We start from the raw sequence: 20,420 nt of genomic DNA on the forward strand, positions 1-20,420 counted from the left end.
AATTTAATACTTGTTCTTGTTTGTCTGTTTTATCAACTTTCATTGCTATATCCTTAATAAGTTTTTCTCCGGAATAAATTAATGCTTGGTACTTCAATTCCACTGAATGCTGTTCAACCAAAAGACCTCGATTTACAAAGACATTTACAATAATTTTGAATATCCGAATACAATAATGAAATAATTACATATAAATATGTAAAACAAAAAAACACTTTTCATGTTAAGTTTGTACTTGAATTGTGTGAGCAAACAAACAGTAAACGTGTAAACAGTTTTTTGGTGAATGATTTTAAAAAATGAGTTAAGTTTATTTTATCAAATTCTTTTTTGAGCCCAACAATTTTTAGATGAAGAAATAATGTATACATTTTTTGTAAAAGTTGATAGTTTGCACTTGCTCTAGTCTACTTTCTCAATTGAAAATTCTTCCGGAAATGCATATCCTCACTTTTTGTTATTAAAAAGTAGATTATTTTATTGATAACTTCAATCCTCTATAAATAAACAAAATAGAATAGAATAGACTCTTGTTCAGTTAATGTGTATAGCGTTCTAGGCGTATTGGATTATACGAAATTGAATGTAAAGCTTCCCAATTTCATATTTTCAATCGTCCGCAAAATGTCATAACATTATTTCATATTTATCTTTACCAAATTCATATTTCTGGACAACAATTTACTACTTAAATTCACACGAATTAAAAGTGTTTTTAATATTTGAAATCGTTTATATGGTTTTGATTCGATCGATAAAATATCAATCCGTGTCACATCTAGGCGTCATTTATTACCATGTGCTGTGTACAAATAAGCAAAAAAAACACATCTACGTTGCATATCGCCCCCACTTGCATAAGAAATATAGGTACTTGGTTGAGAAATAGGCGCCTTATTTTTAATTTTTTCCAGCGATCAATGAACAGTATGCTTTGGTTACTATTATCTTGCAACGACGTTTGCTAGCGACGCTTCGCCCATGGAGACGAAAAACAAACCCCTCGAAGAAATGAAAATCTCTAAAAATGGATGCCTGACTTTTCAATTTCAGATTTTAGGCGCCAAAATATTCTCACTGATCAGTATGCTATGCCATGGTTACTATCTTCTAACGACGTCTGCTCGCGACGCCTCGACCTTGGAGACGTAAAAACAAACCGCCCAAAGGAAAAAAAAATCTCGAAAAAATGGAAGCCATGACTTTTATTTCATTCAAAAAACGACAAATTTAATTATTACGGACAATTGATGCGACTTTGTGTTGTTTTTATTCGATATAAACCGATTCGCATGGCTACAGAATATTCTAAAAATAATTTCATTCGAACCTTTTGGATAATTTCGGAGGAATTGTAGTACTACAAACACCGTTACAAGAGAATTATATATAATAGATAGATCTGTATAAATTTTTAAATTATTACAATTTATTTATTACTTTGAGCCAATTGGGACTTCTTCCACTATAGCCAGATTTTTTTTTAATTTGAAATATTTACTAATTGATTTGTTTAATTTTACCTAGACGAATGATTTTATACAACGGGGGTTATCACTTCGAATTTTTTTTATCCATGTTGAAAATGCCTTTTTGAATTGTTTTGAAGTGAAATATTGCTAATTTGATAAATTCATGACGTTATTAAAGAATTTTTTACTGGAAAAGTCTGCTACCAAGCATGCTTAGAAAATAAAGCAATTGCTAGGAGATTTGTCGAGCAATTGCTTCAGATTTGAGCTTTATTCATACCAAACTAGCTTGTTCTAAAAGTAAAAGCTCCTGACTGAGAAAACAGCTGTCAACAAAATTTTATTCATAACAACCGAAGCAATTGCTTTAAGCGACTGCTCGACTGCTCGACTGCTCGATTTAGTTTAGCAAAAGCAGTTTTTTTCATACCACCCATGGTGTCGCTAGTGTGCTTAAAAGCTCCCATGGTCAGTGATAACACCAGATCTTGACGTTCCATGCATATCTGAATCATTTGGCAAAACAATAAAATTCCAATTTTTCCGATTACCTTACGTCAACTTTTTGATGATTTTTGAGGGTCGAAAACAAAAACTTTAAAGCACTGAGGCACTCCTGAATCAAGTTCGATTGAGTTGAAATTTTGCCCAGGTCAGTTTTTGGACCAATCTACAAAATGTATATGGTCGATTTTCAAAATTCGGTCAATAACTTTTTTCCCATACATCAAATGCCACCCTACTGTATTTATATAGGCTTGAGAAGATGAACAGTATTTAAATTGTTGATCTACACAGAAGACTGAACACATTGAGAACCAAATACGAGATTCCTATTTTTCGCTTCCCGGTAGTGTATTACATTGGTATAAGTTTAATAATGCAACTTTATTTTACAAAATTATTCATAATACTTCCGGTAACAACAAAAAAAAACCTAGTTTTTAGAAATTAGTCCAGTGGTTTCTAAGATAAAGAGTTTCAAATTTTGGTGTTTTGTGGCTTGAATTCTTTCCCGGTCCTCAATGTACTAAAACAACAGAATGAATTTATTTGGATTCCACTGTATTTGTTGAAAGTTCCACTGCCTAATACGTATCTAATCAAATTTAATCAAGGCCTTTGATTCGAGGAAACCGAAGCTCATTCCATAAATTCTTTTCAATTGCGAACTCTTCTGATCATCATTCTGGTTTTCTTCAGCCGGTGTGTATCACCCTTCCACAATCTCCAGACAACTATCTTATTAGCTGAGCCGGCAGGATCATATCGGGCATTCAAATTACTGAGATGACAACCCCTGTACCACCAGGCGCCCAAATAAACGGATGCGCAGTGCGATTCATGTTCGTCGTTATCGCGGTCGAAGGTAGAAAAAGAACCCGACTTGTGATAGGTTAAGCTATCATTCGCCGTTCCGCTGAAGGTGCCCAATTTCTCTAGATTATACTTCAAGGACTCTCCACCGATGGCAAAAGAAGAGTATCTGGCAACAGCTTTTTCCCCTTTGAAGTCCTCAATCACAACTGCTAGCTCGTACTGATCCGAATATGTAATCTGAAGAGAGAAAAATGCGTAAAAATCTAAAAGTAGATAAATTGTTAAAATCAGTAAAAACCTTATGAATGTTTTCCAAGCCGAGCCAAAATTCTCCCTCAAGGGATCCGAATCCATTTTTGTACTCTTCCCACCCACGAAAGAATTCAACTGCCCCATTGAAGCGATTCTGGAACACCAACCATCCGCCTCCCTCGAATTCTTGGTCGCAGAAAACTTCCATCGGGTGATCCAATCCGGGAGACACATTGATGAGGTAGCGTCCCGATTTACGGGATTCGATTTGGTCACAAGATACAGGTAACGCTGATCACGGAGAAAGCACATCAAAAACCAACAATTGAAAAATTAGAAATGAAACTCACCGGTTCTTTTGCCACATTCGGATTCGACAAGGCGCGTTTGCATATCGAGTATATTTTTACGGATTTTCAAATAGCTTTCCATAATCGAAGTATCAGTTTTTACAACTCTGCAACGGAATTAAACATAATTTAGTGTTCTCAATGTTAAACTTTCAACCAAAAGAAACTAAAACAATCATACGAGGTTATTAATTCCCAGCACATTACCTAAATATCTTATACTTACGCATTGCTAAGTGATTCCAGACTTGCAGATAAGATCTCAAATCCATACCCTGTACATCCGGTAGAATCTTTTGCAGCCGAAGAAACCGCACTAGATGCTAACGCCACTAAAGCCGGCAAGAAATATATCATGGTGCAGTTTTACTCTGCAAGAAGAGATCAAATGGAATTAGCCCGCACCTAATACCCTGATGCCCGTGACTGTTTCGTTTCTGGCGGGAACGCATATTTATACCATACATCGGCAGTGTTTGACTTTTTTGAACCTTTTTTTTCTGGATAAACTTTTGCCGTAGTTCTGCAGCTTCCAAAGGGGGAACCCCAATTCTGGTAATCTTTGCTTCTACTGAGAATGACAAATTAGGCCGAGAAAATATATCACCATCAATAAACGACGAATAAGATAACAGCATCAAGAGTGCAGACATGGAGACCAATAACGGTTAGTGGTTCGTAAGAGAAATTCCTCAGAATCAGTAAACAATAAATCTTGTTTATCTGCGGAAACTTAAACAGTTGATCATTAAACAATTGTATGTTAGTCACCCGAACATTTATTTATCAGTTGATTTGTGGCAGTTAAAATTCTTCTGATGTAACATAAACGAGAAATAGAAATTTAAAACACATTTCGAATTGTTTTGAACTTGTTTCTTCCATGAGGGTTTCAAATTTTTACAATCTTTCATGCAATTCTTCGACCATTCAGAGTTAAAGGTTCCACCCTAAAATGTACTTCAAACCATATAAATATAACGTTTAGAGTACCGTAAAACGGGATCACCGGGTGTGCATAAAATTTTTCCACATAATCATCAATAACTAAGTCTTAAGTTAAAATATCTCATAACTTTTTTCTACGTTTAAAAACCTACACGTTGAGTATCAAACTGGGAAAAACTTGGTTTGTTTTTGAAAATTTCAAATGTAAGTAAAAATGAAAATAACTCTTGAAATATCTATTTTTTCGAAGGCTCGCAAAGAAACACCCTTCCTGATGAAATCAAAGGGTTTAGAAGCAGCAGGTTGATTTATATGACAGTTCAACTTTTTTTCATAGTGAATTTATAGTTTAGGTCTAAAGTTTAGATCTTTTAGATTGTTTAGATCTGTCTAAATTATGAATGTTCGATTAATAGTTAACGAACTATTAACAAAAGAAAGTGTCTTATTTCTAAAATAACTAAGCTTTAGGACAAAAAGTTAAAAACCCTATCAAATGTTCAAGTATGAAGGAAAAATCCAAAGGAAAATTGTGCGAGGGCCTAGAAAATTGAATGAAGGCAAAATTTCTTATTTTTTTTTGTAGATAAATTTCAAAAGTAATGTTAAAAATTTAGCTCCTTAATTTATGAAGCGTCATTGTCCATCTTCCGATTTTAATTGTTATTTGGCCTAAACACAAGAACTGCCTTAGTTTATCAATTATTAGCATACACAGCAAAATGTTGCTGGTTTTTGTCCCGCTGACTCTCCAGCAAAATTTCCAGTAATTTGAATTGCTGGAAATAACAGCAAACGTTAATGCTGGTTCCAGCAATTCAAATTGCTGGAAAGCCAGCAATTTCTTTCAAAACAACCAGCTGTATTTAGTACCAAATTTATATTTCAATTCTAAATTAAATATTAATTACTGCCTGTGCACATAATGAGCAATGAAAAAGAATTTGTATCTTTCATTTTTAAATTATGTTTGCATTTATTTCCAAGATTTTTTTTTTAATTTTCCAACACCGGCCCTGGAGTGGCAGCTTTGTGCCAAAGTGTTGATCATTCGCAACCTGAGAAAAGAGTTCTGATTAGTATCTTTTATGACATCTGTCCAATAAAAACTCACCCTTGACTTATGTCCGGTTGCTAGAATATAGAGGAACATGAAAATAATTATATTAATCTAACTAATCTAATCTAATTCGTAAAATAGAGTCTCTCCTTGCTTCAGCGTACGAAAACAAACAAACTCCAATGTGACAACTCGATTGCTGATTTTCCAGCAAACTAGATCAATTGCTGGAAAGTCCAGCAATTTGAAAACCGATTGCTGATTTTTCAGCAAAAATGACAAAAACACAACCGATTGCTGAAAAATCCAGCAATTCGAAAACCGATTGCTGGTTTCCAGCGAACATTTGGATTGCTGAACATTTCCAGCAATTTTTTTTGCTGGAAACCGAGGCAAAAATTTACTGTGTATGTTCATATTATGAAGGTGTTTTGTATCTTTTATGACCAAGAAAACTCATTAAAACCGTCAAAATAGAGACTGATCAATGTTACCCCAAAGCATCAAATTCTAAACAAAGAAAAAATGGATTTTTAAATCAAATTCAAAGAAGTCTAATGAATTTTTGCAACCATGTTTGACGTTTACAGAAGTTCAGTAATGGTTTTAAAAATATGAAACATGCCAAATTCCCCTTAAAAGAAAAAATAATCGAGAAATATTGAAAAAAGTTTACAATCTTACCCCATTTAACGGTACCTTTGTTTATTTTCATTTTTTTTTTCATGAAATTCACACACACTAAATTATTGAAAAAAAACTTTGATTATTTATTTTTTTCAATTAGAGCTTATCGCTTGCCAAACCAACCAATTTATGTTTTCAAATTTCTCAGCACCACAGTCCTTTGAGGCAGATTGAGCTTTTTCGCTATCTGATCAAAGAATTTTTTTAAACGCCTTTCCACTTGCTTGGAGGCCATTTTAACTAAAGCCCTAGGGCTTTAATTTTAACAACAGAAGAGCTAGAGCCGAAAACAAAGTAGGCAAATTATTCGACTCAGTTGTTGCAACAAAAATAGGTGTTTGTCCTTTTTTATTTTTTCAAATAATGCATTATGGGATTAATGTTACGTCGAAGGCTCTTTTTGGTCCACGACTCAATTCAAAATCATCGTTATGAGTACCTAAGGTTGATAAATTTCGCCCTTCATGTTTGACCTGACTAGTTTTTTCAATCAGCACAGAACGGCTTCGTACTCCATTGACGGAACTTCCACTACTTGCATGGCGGATAAAAACGATAATAGATAATATATAATATATAAAAGACTAGCTGACCCGGTAAACTTTGTTTTACCTTCTAAAGTATAAATCGTAAATAATGTTTAATTTTATCTACACGTCCTTTACTGCATCGTGCTCGCGAATAGATTCTTATGGAAATCGTAACAAATAAAGATGAATTTGTATTGGGACCCCCTTTCATAAAAAGTGAGATTGTTGAAACTATTATACAAACCATCTCTGACCCAAAAAACCCCTCGGATACCAAATTTCACTTCATTCCCACCGACCATTCATACGTGATGTTGTTACAAAGAAAATGCCTCCATTTTTATATATAAGACTAGCAGACCCGGTAAACTTCGCCTTACCATGTTCAACTTGGCGTCCATTTTCTATTTTTCCTAGTTTTCTTTATATTTCCCTTCTTTCCCTTTACTCGAATCGTTCTGCTCAATTCTATCAAAATTAAACCAAAGAATTTAAACTCAACGGGTCTTTTAAAATCCAATTTTTGTAACTTGTTCAATAAATAACTGTATGTTGATAATATGTATGTTTCATTTGCTGTAATCCATTCAGTAGTTTTTTCCATTTTGTTATATTGTTTTTAATATCGGGACAATTTTTGGAGTATTTGCCGAATATTTTGCCTAACGCAGCGCTTTTAGCTCCCAATTAGCTTTGGATGGTGTTTTTTTTTTAGAGCTGAAGAATTTAAAAAACATAAGAAAAGATTTTTTACTAACCATTTTCAAACAGCTTTTTATTCACCATCCTCATCCTTCGAAGCAGTTTGAATCAAGATCCATATTTTCACAAAAATCATTTCCAAAAAGATTCGCCTGATACTTAAGTTATAGACTTTACACATTTCAACTTAAAGTGCTTCCAAACAGCACTTGTCATGACATAAAATCTGGCGATTTTGGGTATTGCAAATTCTTTTTTTTTTATTCAAGCAAAAAATGCATATTAATTCCTTTGAACTTTAACCCAATGAATCAAAGAAACGATTGGTTTTGAAAAGAGGAAAACATATGTTTATCACCCATTATTTTAAAGATTTTAATTGAAGCAGTTCTGATTTCAAAATTTCCTGAACATTGTTGGTGGTGATCTGCGATTTCATTTAGACTTATGTCATATTTTTGAGATTTAATAACATTTAATTGGAAAGCAGTTTTTTTTTAAATTTAATACATCGAAAAAAAAAATCTGTTCAGGCTTCGTGAGTTCATTTTGTTTCCTGGAAATTATCATATAAACAAAACTTTAATAAAAATTATTTGTCTTTTTTACTGTAAATGTTAATTTTCAAAAATGAAACACCGGTTAAATCCTTACGAATATCACCTCAGTTCAATTTTCATATTCTCTGAAAAAAGTAATATTTTCAAAAAAAAAATATTAGTTATGTTGACAAAAAGAAATATCGGAGTATACATTTATCCAATTTATTGGGGCAAGTGAAATCACATAGTTCTTTTTCAGATGCGTCAGTGAAAAGACTTTAAAATGAATTTAATACTTGTTCTTGTTTGTCTGTTTTATCAACTTTCATTGATATATCCTAAGTTTTTCTCCGGAATAAATTAATGCTTGGTACTTCAATTTCACTAAATGCTGTTCAACCAAAAGACCTTGATTTACAAAGATCTTTATAATAATTTTGAATATCCGCTTCAGATTCAATACTCGGGATATCCATTCTGGCCATTTAGGAGATAAAATTCTTAAATTGTAGATGTTTCATTGCTAAATGGCGCGTTTTCACTTATTCCACCTAAGAAATTACAGGAATTAATACTATTTTTAACACTTGCAAGTCATATTAAAAGTTCATCATAAAAATCTTCTGCCCCTGGAATATCAATCACAAAAAAAACTTTTCAACAAAAAAGCGAATTAAAAGTCTCTTCTATATAGCCAAAATATGTTAAACAAAAACACACTTTTCATGTTAACTTTGTACTTCAATTGTGTGTTAACAAACAGTAAACCTGTAAACATTTTTTGGTGAATGAGTTAAGTTTATTTAATCAAATTTTTTTTTGGGTCCAACAATTTTTAGATGAAGAAATAATGTATACATTTTTTGTAAAAGTTGATAGTTTGCACTTGCTCTAGTCTATTTTCTTAATTGAAAATTCTTCCGGAAAATGCATATCCTCACTTTTGGTTATTAAAAAGTAGATTATTTTATTGATAACTTCAATTTACGTTTGCGAAAAATCAAATAGTTCATTCGGCCTTTTAAAACTTCAATCCTATCTAATCTATTTCAAAGAACGCTTGTAGAGAGGACGAATGACCAAGTTGGTTAAAATCCTCTATAAGTAAACAAAATAGAACAGAATAGACTTTTGTTCAGTTAATGTGTCTAGCGTTCTAGGCGTATTGGATTATACGAAATTGAATTTAAACTTCCCAATTTTTTATTTTCAAACGTCCGCAAAGTGTCATGACATTATTTCATATTGATCTTTACCAAATTTATATTTTTTGGGCAACAATTTGCTACTTAAATTAACACGAATTAAAAATGGTTTTAATATTTGAAATCTTTTATATGGTTTTGATTCGATCGATAAAATATCAATCCGTGTCACATCTAGGCGTCATTTATTACCAAGTGCTGTGTACAAATAAGCAAGAAAAAAAAAACACATCTTGGTTGCATATCGCCCCCACGTGCATAAGAAATATAGGTACTTATTTGAGACATAGGCGCCTAATTTTCAAATTTTTCCAGCGATCAATGAACAGTATGCTTTGGTTACTATTATCTTGCAACGACGTTTTCTAGCGACGCCTCGCCCATGGAGACGAAAAACAAACCCCTCGAAGAAAAGAAAATCTCTAAAAATGGATGGCTGACTTTTCAATTTCAGATTTTGGCAAAACAAATATTATACCTATGTTTTATTCGATCAGCAAAATGTCAACCTGAGTCACATCTTGGCGTCATTCTTAACCATGTGCTCTAGAAATGAGCTAGGAATCGAGAACAAAAAAAATCACATCGCCACCACTTGCATCGAAAATATGTTTGGTTGAGAAATACGCGCCAAAATATGCTCACTGATCAGTATGCTATGCCATGGTTACTATCTTCTAACGACGTCTGCTCGCGACGCCTCGACCTTGGAGACGAAAAACAAACCGCCCAAAGAAAAAAAAATCTCGAAAAAATGGAAGCCATGACTTTTATTTCATTCAAAAAACTACAAATTTAATTATTACGGACAATTGATGCGACTTTGTGTTGTTTTTATTCGATACTAGCTGATCCCGTACGAACTTCGTTTCGCTTTAAATCATTGGTACGTCAGAATGAGTTTAGAAAATGAATTCGAAACATTCTTTCGACAATTTTGGGGAAAAAATTCAACAGTGTTTAAATTTGCTACTATTACTATTACTTGAAATTCAAATTAAACGGTTGATTGGCGTTTTATTAAAATTTATGTGAGAGTGTTTTCTTCTCAATCGGTTGCAAAATCTAGACATTATGGCAGTAACATGTACTATTTCTTTATGTGCACGACTCTTTTGCTTGACCTTCACACTCAAATTGGTATCAATTTACTGCCTCCAACAAAATTATTGCAAAAAACACTGAACTTTCAACCCTCTTTTTCTGTCCCATGGCGCGAAATTCGATAATTGAAACCAACTTTACGTTCCTAAAAACTCCCTTGTGCCATTTTTTCTTTTCAAACTATGTGTAAAATAACGTCAGGAACTTGAAAACAGTGAACAGTGAATATAGACGCCCTTTTCGCCGACCCTTGACACGGAACATGCTACCTGGAGTCAATTTCTCATAGTTTATAGTTTTCATCTCAATCCGATGCATGATCACGACAATATCGCGAAACCAGTGAGCAACTGACATGGACGGCCTTTTTTTGACCACGATTCAAAACTTGACACCTGAAATCAATTATCTTTTCTGTTAAACTCCCATGTGTCAATTTTCATTACAATTCTATGCTCAATCAAGAGAATATCGTGAAAACAGTGAACAGATAATAACCTCTTTTGCCGACCCCTGAGTCAAGATTTGAAACCTGAAAGCAAAAGAGCGTCCCTCAAAACTCCTATGCGGAAATTTTCATCTCAATCCAATGTAGAATAACGTCAAAATCGCAAAAACATTAATCAGTGAATATGGACGACCCTTTTGGCCGACCCCTGACCCTAAATTTGATAACTGCAATCGATTTCTCGTCTTTCAAAATACTCAAGTGCAAATTTTCAACACGATCAGACAAAAAATAACGTCAAAATCGTGAAAACCATATTTGTGTTGTATGGACGACCCCCTTCAGAAGGGGTCATCCAAAAATCTGAAAACATTTTTCATCCTTCCTGGACCTAATGAGTATCCATGCCGAATTTCAGACCTCTAGCTCTCAAGACGGCTGAGTCTATAGAGGACAAACAAACAAACAAACAAACAAACAAACAAACATACAGATAATTGCTTTTTATATATATAGACTAGCTGATCCCATACGAACTCCGTTTCGCTTTCAACTTGGAATATGTCATGAATAGTTTGTATGAGAGCCAATTGCCAAGCATTTTCCAGATGCACTTCCGAATTCATTGTTAAGTAATAATTGCAAAAATTTTGGTCGATGACTTTGTCTGTCGTCTGCTACTAAATTTGAAATCAGTAATCCTTTGACCGTGCAAAAAAAATCACGTGTATAAAGTTCGACGCAATTATTGCCAAAAAGCTAAACCCCTTTCGGGGGCTCTTATACAATCTTTGATGACTGAAATCGATTGCCCTTCCCTCAAAACTCCCGTGTGCAAATTTTCAAAGCATTGTACCATAGTATAATATCGTCAATATTGCTAAAAACTGTGAAAAATTCATTTATATGGACGACCCCTGGCAAAGCATTTGACATCTGAAATCGGTCGCTCGTCCCTGAAAACTACCGTGTGCAAATTTTTATCCCAATCCGATGTAAAATAACGACGATATTGCAAAAATATTGAAAGGTTAACATGGACGACCCCCTTTGCCGACCCCTTACACTGAATTTAATATCTGAAATCCATTGCTCATCTCTCAAAACTCTCGTGTACCAATTTTCGTCTGAATCCTATGTATAATAACGACAAAATTGCATCAACAGTGAATAGTTAATATGGACGACCCCTTTGGCCGACCCCTGATTTTAGTTTGGATAAGTGAAATCAGTTGTTTGTCCCTAATAACTCCCATGTGCAAATTTTCATCAGAATCCGATGTATAAAACGTCAATATAACTAAGATACTGAAAATTTAATATGGACGACCCCTTCTGCCGGCCCCTAACACTGAATTTGATACCTCAAATCGATTGCACGCCACTCAAAACTCTCGTGTACCAATTTTCGTCTGAATCCGATGTATAATAACGACCATTTTGCATTAACATTGAATAGGTAATATGGACGACCCCTTTGGCTGACCCCTGTTTGTAATTTGGATAAGTGAAATCGATTGATTGTCCCTAATAACTCCTATGTGCAAATTTTCATCCAAATCCGATGTATAAAAACGTCAATATCACTAAGATATTGAAAAGTTGATATGGACGACCCCTTCTGCCGGCCCCTTACACTGAATTTGATACCTCAAATCGATTGCACGCCACTCAAAACTATCGTGTACCAATTTTCATCTGAATACGTCGTATAATAACGTCAATATCGCAAAAACAGCGAACAGTTTATATGGATGACCCCTTTGGCTGACCCCTTACACATAATTTGACACCTGAAATCAATTGCTCGTCTTTCAAAACACTCATAAGCAAATTTTCAACACGATCCGACGAAAAGTAACGTCAATATCGCGAAAACAATATTTGTCTTCTATGGACGACCCCCTTCAGAAGGGGTCCTCCGAAAATCTAAAAACATTTTTCATCCTTCCTGGTCCTAATGAGCATCCATGCCAAATTTCAGCTCTCTAGCCCTTAAGACGGGTGAGTCTATAGAGGACAAACAAACAAACAAACAAACAAACAAACAAACAAACAAACAAACATACAGAAATTGCTTTTTTTATATATAGATAAACCGATTCGCATGACTACAGAATATTCTAAAAATAATTTCATTCGAATCGTTTGGGTCATTTCGGAGGAGAAGTACTACAAACACCGTTACAAGAGAATTTTATATAATAGAAAGATAATAGATAATAGATTTCACCGGCTTGTGGCTGGCCAAGCTCTACATGTCAACATTTCTCCAGCGTGACTGGCGAACAGAGGTGCCAGGTGTCCTGATTTATCAGGATTTGTTCTGATTTTCGAGAAACCGTCCTGATTTATCAAAATTCTTCGAATTGTCCTGATTTTTGAACTATGAAAACTTCGAACAAATCGTCATTAAAAAAGTTAAAGTCGTTATAACCGATGATTAAAATTGGTTCAGATAATATTTAAATGGTATTTTTCGATATGAACTGCAGGCCAGCCAAGAAACTGCTCACGTCTGTTGCATGAATTAAGCCGTTTACAGCACCTGTATTTCGCCTTTATTTATGCAATCTAAACAAAGCTGCATAATATTTTTACGATTTCATAGGTATCCTGAAAAATCCTGATTTTTTTCTTCGCGTTGTCCTGATTTTTAACAAAACCATCTGGTATTTACCCCTGTTAAAAAGCAAATACATTTTTTACTAACTAAGATACGAAGTAACGGTTTTTAACAAAGTTTTCAGCGAAAAATTTCTTTGAAAGAATTTATAAATTGGCACAAAATCATGAGCAGGCAAGGTTCCACAGAGGAAATAAAAACGAGGTTGATTTTTCAGTAAACATCATTCAATTTTTCTATTCAAAGCTACAAGGACATAACGTTACTTCAAAATTCTGCAAAAAAAAATCATGGATCAGTTTTGAACCAAGACGAAGCTTACTAGACCCCAGGGTTTGTGAAATTCAAAAACGACCCCAAATCGACTCATTCTAATGTCCAGGCTTTCACGAAATCAACAATAATTGTACATACTAAGGCTTAGAAAAATTACTCTCTGGTTTCTACACTAAATTTCTTCATGAAATTATGAAATTTTCCTAACCTAATTCGAACGAAGTCTGCCGCAATGCTGTTTCCGCTTGATCAGAGGATGTATTTAAGTTTCAATCAGACTTTTTTTTTACCAGTTCGTTGCAACATCTTAACGACGCGGTCTCGTTTATCCACAGCACATAAGTTGTTTAGTCAAGAACAACAACTCCGACCATGAGGAGCAAAATTTCGGTTCGATACTTTTACGTTGCAGCACAATTAGCATCGTGTGTGGTGGCGGTGTTTGGTTTTCCAGCTGGAGCTTCCAATTCGGAAGATAAAGGTTGCGGGTTTGGATATGAGCTGCTGCTTTCTAAATTAGATTCGACTAATCTTGGGTAAGACAATTTTGAACTCTACATAGACGGTTTCGCTCATTTTTTTTTACAATTTTAGCTCACAAATGCAGATCGACGCTATCGCCGCAAGTATTCGAGAACTGAAAGAAAGCGTTTCTTCCAATGTGTTGAGTTCAGTTGTTGGGCCGAAGAGTTTGAATTTTCCAAAAACATGTCGAAGAGAAAGTCAAGCACTTCAGGTGATTCAACCTGAATTAGGTTTTCAAGAGCCATTTTTGGTAAAATGCGACCAGAACTCTGAAGTCAACGGATGGATTGTAATCCAGCATCGATTTGACGGATCGGTCAATTTTCTGCGAACATGGAATGAATATAAATCAGGCTTCGGCCATCTGGATGGGGAATTCTGGCTAGGACTTGATAAAATACATCAGCTAACGTTTGGTGCGCCTCATGAGCTCCTCGTCGTGCTAGAAGACTGGGAGGGAAAACGAGTAGAAGCACGATACAGCGAATTCGCTATCGATAGCGAGCAGAAATTCTACGCCTTATCAAAGCTTGGAACATACAGCGGCACCGCGGGGGATTCTCTGACACCACACAAAAATGCGCGCTTTTCTACGTTCGATCGCGATAACGATGATCTCGAAAATAGCAACTGTGCAACTGTCTACAGTGGTGCCTGGTGGTATGTCAAATGTCATTCCAGCAATCTGAATGGATTGTATCTCAGAGGTAATGGTACCGAGTATGCTGTAATGATGTGCTGGTACGCCTTTCAAGGACATTACTATTCGCTGAAAGAGTCCAAGATGATGATAAGAAGAAAAAACTAAAAAAAATCAGATCAAGCATGAAATCATAACCGAGATTTCTTGAACCCATTAAAAACTCTGAATTGAATTCAAATATTTGGAAGGATCGGCTTAAAGAGCTTTCACATTTTTTTTTTTTTCAAAACATACATATTTCTCTTTAATTACTCTTTAAAAATATTTACTTTTTCAAATACAATCACCAAAAAAGGCCAAATTAATTGTTGGTAATATTAACACGTAATCACGATGTTCAAATTTCGAAAAAATGTAAATAAACACCTTCAAGTGCAACTTTCAGCAAAACTTTTTTCAACTCCACCATCTGGGACCGGAACCGGGCTTAAATCCTTCATGTGGATGCTCAATTCCGTCTGTTTCTTCGATGTCGATGAGCGCCGGAAGGAAGCATGACTTTTTCATCAAGGATGGTGGTAGGACATCAGGTAAGATGACGGGAAATCCGAACTGTCCGTCCTGTTCCACGAACAACTGCCGGAAGCGTGCTCGAATGGGGCCCGATGATGCTGCGTCATTGTGTTGGATCTTTTCAGCGGTAGCAACGAACCGGAACTTCGTAGGATCTCTGTTTGGAAAATTAATAAATGATTATTCGGATGAAAAGCTAAACTCGGTTAAAAATGTTTTTTGAAAAAAAAACACAATTGTTTCTTATTTATTCAACACTGTCTAAAAATATTAAAAATTCTTAACCAAAAAGAACTACACATTTTTTTTACTCCGTTTCAAAGATGTACGTTGATCAAAGATTTTTAATGTCCTTTTTGTCTTTTATGTCTTTTTTGTCTTTTTTGTCTTTTTTGTCTTTTTTGTCTTTTTTGTCTTTTTTGTCTTTTTTGTCTTTTTTGTCTTTTTTGTCTTTTTTGTCTTTTTTGTCTTTTTTGTCTTTTTGTCTTTTTTGTCTTTTTTGTCTTTTTTGTCTTTTTTGTCTTTTTTGTCTTTTTTGTCTTTTTTGTCTTTTTTGTCTTTTTTGTCTTTTTTGTCTTTTTTGTCTTTTTTGTCTTTTTTGTCTTTTTTGTCTTTTTTGTCTTTTTTGTCTTTTTTGTCTTTTTTGTCTTTTTTGTCTTTTTTGTCTTTTTTGTCTTTTTTGTCTTTTTTGTCTTTTTTGTCTTTTTTGTCTTTTTTGTCTTTTTTGTCTTTTTTGTCTTTTTTGTCTTTTTTGTCTTTTTTGTCTTTTTTGTCTTTTTTGTCTTTTTTGTCTTTTTTGTCTTTTTTGTCTTTTTTGTCTTTTTTGTCTTTTTTGTCTTTTTTGTCTTTTTTGTCTTTTTTGTCTTTTTTGTCTTTTTTGTCTTTTTTGTCTTTTTTGTCTTTTTTGTCTTTTTTGTCTTTTTTGTCTTTTTTGTCTTTTTTGTCTTTTTTGTCTTTTTTGTCTTTTTTGTCTTTTTTGTCTTTTTTGTCTTTTTTGTCTTTTTTGTCTTTTTTGTCTTTTTTGTCTTTTTTGTCTTTTTTGTCTTTTTTGTCTTTTTTGTCTTTTTTGTCTTTTTTGTCTTTTTTGTCTTTTTTGTCTTTTTTGTCTTTTTTGTCTTTTTTGTCTTTTTTGTCTTTTTTGTCTTTTTTGTCTTTTTTGTCTTTTTTGTCTTTTTTGTCTTTTTTGTCTTTTTTGTCTTTTTTGTCTTTTTTGTCTTTTTTGTCTTTTTTGTCTTTTTTGTCTTTTTTGTCTTTTTTGTCTTTTTTGTCTTTTTTGTCTTTTTTGTCTTTTTTGTCTTTTTTGTCTTTTTTGTCTTTTTTGTCTTTTTTGTCTTTTTTGTCTTTTTTGTCTTTTTTGTCTTTTTTGTCTTTTTTGTCTTTTTTGTCTTTTTTGTCTTTTTTGTCTTTTTTGTCTTTTTTGTCTTTTTTGTCTTTTTTGTCTTTTTTGTCTTTTTTGTCTTTTTTGTCTTTTTTGTCTTTTTTGTCTTTTTTGTCTTTTTTGTCTTTTTTGTCTTTTTTGTCTTTTTTGTCTTTTTTGTCTTTTTTGTCTTTTTTGTCTTTTTTGTCTTTTTTGTCTTTTTTGTCTTTTTTGTCTTTTTTGTCTTTTTTGTCTTTTTTGTCTTTTTTGTCTTTTTTGTCTTTTTTGTCTTTTTTGTCTTTTTTGTCTTTTTTGTCTTTTTTGTCTTTTTTGTCTTTTTTGTCTTTTTTGTCTTTTTTGTCTTTTTTGTCTTTTTTGTCTTTTTTGTCTTTTTTGTCTTTTTTGTCTTTTTTGTCTTTTTTGTCTTTTTTGTCTTTTTTGTCTTTTTTGTCTTTTTTGTCTTTTTTGTCTTTTTTGTCTTTTTTGTCTTTTTTGTCTTTTTTGTCTTTTTTGTCTTTTTTGTCTTTTTTGTCTTTTTTGTCTTTTTTGTCTTTTTTGTCTTTTTTGTCTTTTTTGTCTTTTTTGTCTTTTTTGTCTTTTTTGTCTTTTTTGTCTTTTTTTGCCTGTACATCTTTTAAACCATATTGTCCAAAAAATCTACCTTTGGAAAATGTGTTTTATATTAAACCTTCAAGAACAATAAATCCTAAGTAACAATAAAAAAAATGAGAAAAGCATTAACGTAAGGCAAAACTTCGATTACGACCTGGGTTTATTTTACATTTAATTCATTTAATGGCTTTCTATTTTATCTTCAAAAAACAACATGAAACTGAAATTCAACAGTACCGGTTTGCGTTCCTCCGCTGAAATGCTCCGCACTTTTTGTCAAACCTCTCGCGTGGTTGAACATTTCCAGTACAGCTTTCCTGAAAATACAAACAATTTCACGTATGGGTGGAAAACACTGGATATTGGGGTTTGGTGAATGGATTCTAGACGGGTTGTAGGCAGCACATATTTTTAAGCCCAATTTCACATACTCACCGAAAATTTTGCCCGCTAATGCAGTAAAGTATGAAATTTATGCCAAAATTGGAAATGAAAAACAGGTAACAGTAGTACTGGATGAGCACCGTCAGGCTCGATGGCTCGGTCTGAAAACGGAAGGATGCAAATGTTCACCAAAATAAATTTGTTCAATTTTTTCTCTTCTGTTCCCTTCTGTTTGTGTTGATGTGAAACTTGTGGCATGTATGTACGTGACGTTTATTATACTTGCAAATGTGACACCCATGATGATGAATAACATTCGTTGAATATATGTTTTGCAAGATCAAGAGAGCACACACCGACAGTCAGTGGAAATAAAAATGCATTTTTGTAGCCAATTTCCGCTATTGCAAGAGTATACACAGTGGGTACGTCCTACTGGTCGCGGTCAGATGAAATAACCGATAAATTCCAGAAGCTTTCGCATACAGTCAGTTGTTTTATGCTTTACGTCATGTGAACTCTTTCAATTTGTCTTACTAGCGTTGCTTACTGCGTATTGAGTTATATGATAAGATTTAATGACATTTTTTTACCAATCCTTAATTAATCTAAAGTAAAAATAAATCAACTTAATAATGTTTCTGGTGCTTTTATGTATGAATGTTGAAGCGAACAGAAATATGGACCTCCAGGGCCAATGAGATACATAAATGTAAAAATGATCGATTTTGAGTAATGCCGTTTAAAAACGCCAAACAATGTATCTGATTCCATTTTTTTGTGTGTTTTTTTCAGATTTTTTTACTTTCATGTTCGAAAGAAAAATTGAACTTTTCACAAAACATATGGAAAATGGCTAAACACAACAACTGAAATGCGTGTTTTCTCAACATGAGCTATTATGCACTTATACTATACTTGCCAGATTGCTCGGTTTCACCCGGACTTGCCCGGTATCTCCGGTCCAGCTCGGTTTCCCGATATTCATTGAAAACAGCCCGGATTTTTTCATTTTATTCGCAAAATCTAACAAAAAACTTGAATAGACGAACTACAACTTTTTATTGAATATTGCATTCAATGCTAAAGCTTTTTTAAGGACATAATTTCTTACTAAATGTTCCCTCGTCGATCCTCCGATGCTTAGGGCAGTGGTAAAAGACCTCCGCTGTCGACGATCCGTAGCCATCATCTTCACTTGGTCCCAGTCAAGATTCTCGTCGATAGTTCGGATATTGGCTCTAGGCTTCGCCGCCACCAGCATCAGGCGTCTGCCTCTCCTTCGATGGCCTTCTGTATTCCAGTCATGCGCCTCTCTGCAAATCTCGTTCACATCTATTCGCAACGTATGTCCCATCCATCTCCACTTACGTTCCCCAATATCGATTTCTAGCGCCATTTAATGACATCGGCGATGCAGTTCTACGTTTGAGATTCAATTGCAAGACCACCAAGCGCGAATAATATTCCTCAGGTAGCGATTTACATGGGGACCTATGGCTAACGACCATAGGCTAACTACCTACTGCTCCTGAGTCCTGTTAAATCAATCGATAAGGAAACTGAGAGAAGAAATAACCGAATTGGACCTTTGGCAACCACTTTTGGCATGAAAAACACGAAATATAATTGAAACTTGTAATGTTTTGACCCTTGCCCAGCCAGACACTGTAGAACACAAGACACAGTCCGGGCAAGTATGGTTTTACTCTAAAATACGAGAAGAACACGCTACTCGGGACCGAGGAGTTCCCTTTTAAGTTCGCAAGCCCATGCGGCCCTCATTAGATGGGAACCGATGAACGAAAGAATAATTGTAGCCAGATTTAGAACACGGATTAGAAACCTTACAATGGTCCAGTGTTATGCGCCAACTTACGTTGCCGATTTGCAGGAGAAAGAGTAGTTTTACAGTCAAATGAACAGCGTGGTTGAGAAAATTCCCAAGTGTGACATACAAATCCACTTAGGCGACATCAGTCATCATGGCATTGAGCGCATAATGGGGCGCCATGGTATAGGACAGATGATCAAAAACGGAGAGCTTTTTGTAGAATTTTGTGGCAACAACAACATGGTGATCGGTGGATCGCTCTTCCCCCATCGACCAGCACATAAGGTCACTTCACTAAGGTATCCCGAGATGGCCGAACAGAAAATCAAATTGACCACATCTGCATCAGCCGAAAATGGAGAAGAAGTCTTCTTGATGTCCGCAACAAACGAAGCGCAGACATTGCATCTGACCATCACCTCGTCCTTGGCGAGATACAACTGAGAGTTGCGCGTGTCCAACGGCGCGAAGAGAAAGTCGGGTGTCGATACGACGTCCGCCGGTTGGAGAATCCAGAGGTGAAAAGGGTATACGCTGAACTGCTTGAATCCCGAGTCTCAGAATTGCCGACAGACGGAACAGTCGATGAACAGTGGTGTAGAATCAAGAATGCCTTTATCACGACGCTCCATGGTACTCTCGGTAAAGTTTGTGGAAGAGGAAGCGAATGGATGTTGGATGAAACCTGGAGGATGATCGATGATCGGAGAAACGCTAAAGTCGGAATTGAGCAGGCATGCGGAGCTGGAAAAGGCAGTTAAACGAGCTTGTAAACGAGACAAGAGAGCCTGGACTGGGCAAACTCCGTAGCCGAAGAGGGAGGAAGAGCCGCCGCCATTGGAGATATCCGATTACTATATGATATTTCTCGCCGCCTTGGTGGTGCAAGGACAAATGCAAGGTCAGCTGCTGACAGATCGAACAGATCAGCTAAAGCGCTGTCCGAGCATTTAGAACAACTCGTCGAGTC

General features: G+C 34.8%; 3 protein-coding genes across 3 annotated transcripts in view; 1 reads left to right on the forward strand and 2 right to left on the reverse strand.

Annotated features, from left to right (window-relative positions):
• Positions 1-2,516: 2,516 nt before the first annotated feature.
• Positions 2,517-3,808, reverse strand: LOC129755823 (microfibril-associated glycoprotein 4-like). Its single transcript, XM_055752499.1, has 4 exons — positions 3,621-3,808; positions 3,395-3,501; positions 3,091-3,335; positions 2,517-3,029 (listed from the first exon to the last, which is right to left on the reverse strand). Exons 1-4 carry the CDS (start codon positions 3,749-3,751, stop codon positions 2,634-2,636), a joined length of 879 nt encoding a protein of 292 aa, XP_055608474.1. The 5' UTR covers positions 3,752-3,808; the 3' UTR covers positions 2,517-2,633.
• A 9,050-nt stretch (positions 3,809-12,858) lies between these two features.
• LOC129754206 (uncharacterized) overlaps positions 12,859-20,420 on the reverse strand; it is a 29,167-nt gene continuing 21,605 nt past the window's right edge. The window contains exons 4-6 of the mRNA XM_055750110.1: positions 17,668-17,777; positions 17,470-17,549; positions 12,859-15,420 (exon numbers count right to left, since the gene is read on the reverse strand). Coding sequence (XP_055606085.1) covers positions 15,257-15,420; positions 17,470-17,549; positions 17,668-17,777 — 354 coding nt within the window. The 3' untranslated portion in view covers positions 12,859-15,256. The remainder of the gene's footprint in view (positions 15,421-17,469; positions 17,550-17,667; positions 17,778-20,420) is intronic.
• LOC129754205 (microfibril-associated glycoprotein 4-like) lies at positions 13,820-15,519 on the forward strand. Its single transcript, XM_055750108.1, has 2 exons — positions 13,820-14,058; positions 14,117-15,519. The coding sequence occupies exons 1-2, from the start codon at positions 13,895-13,897 to the stop codon at positions 14,853-14,855; spliced, it is 903 nt and encodes a 300-aa protein (XP_055606083.1). The 5' UTR covers positions 13,820-13,894; the 3' UTR covers positions 14,856-15,519.

Source organism: Uranotaenia lowii, chromosome 3, assembly GCF_029784155.1.
Source record: "Uranotaenia lowii strain MFRU-FL chromosome 3, ASM2978415v1, whole genome shotgun sequence".
Classification (NCBI taxonomy): domain Eukaryota; kingdom Metazoa; phylum Arthropoda; class Insecta; order Diptera; family Culicidae; genus Uranotaenia; species Uranotaenia lowii.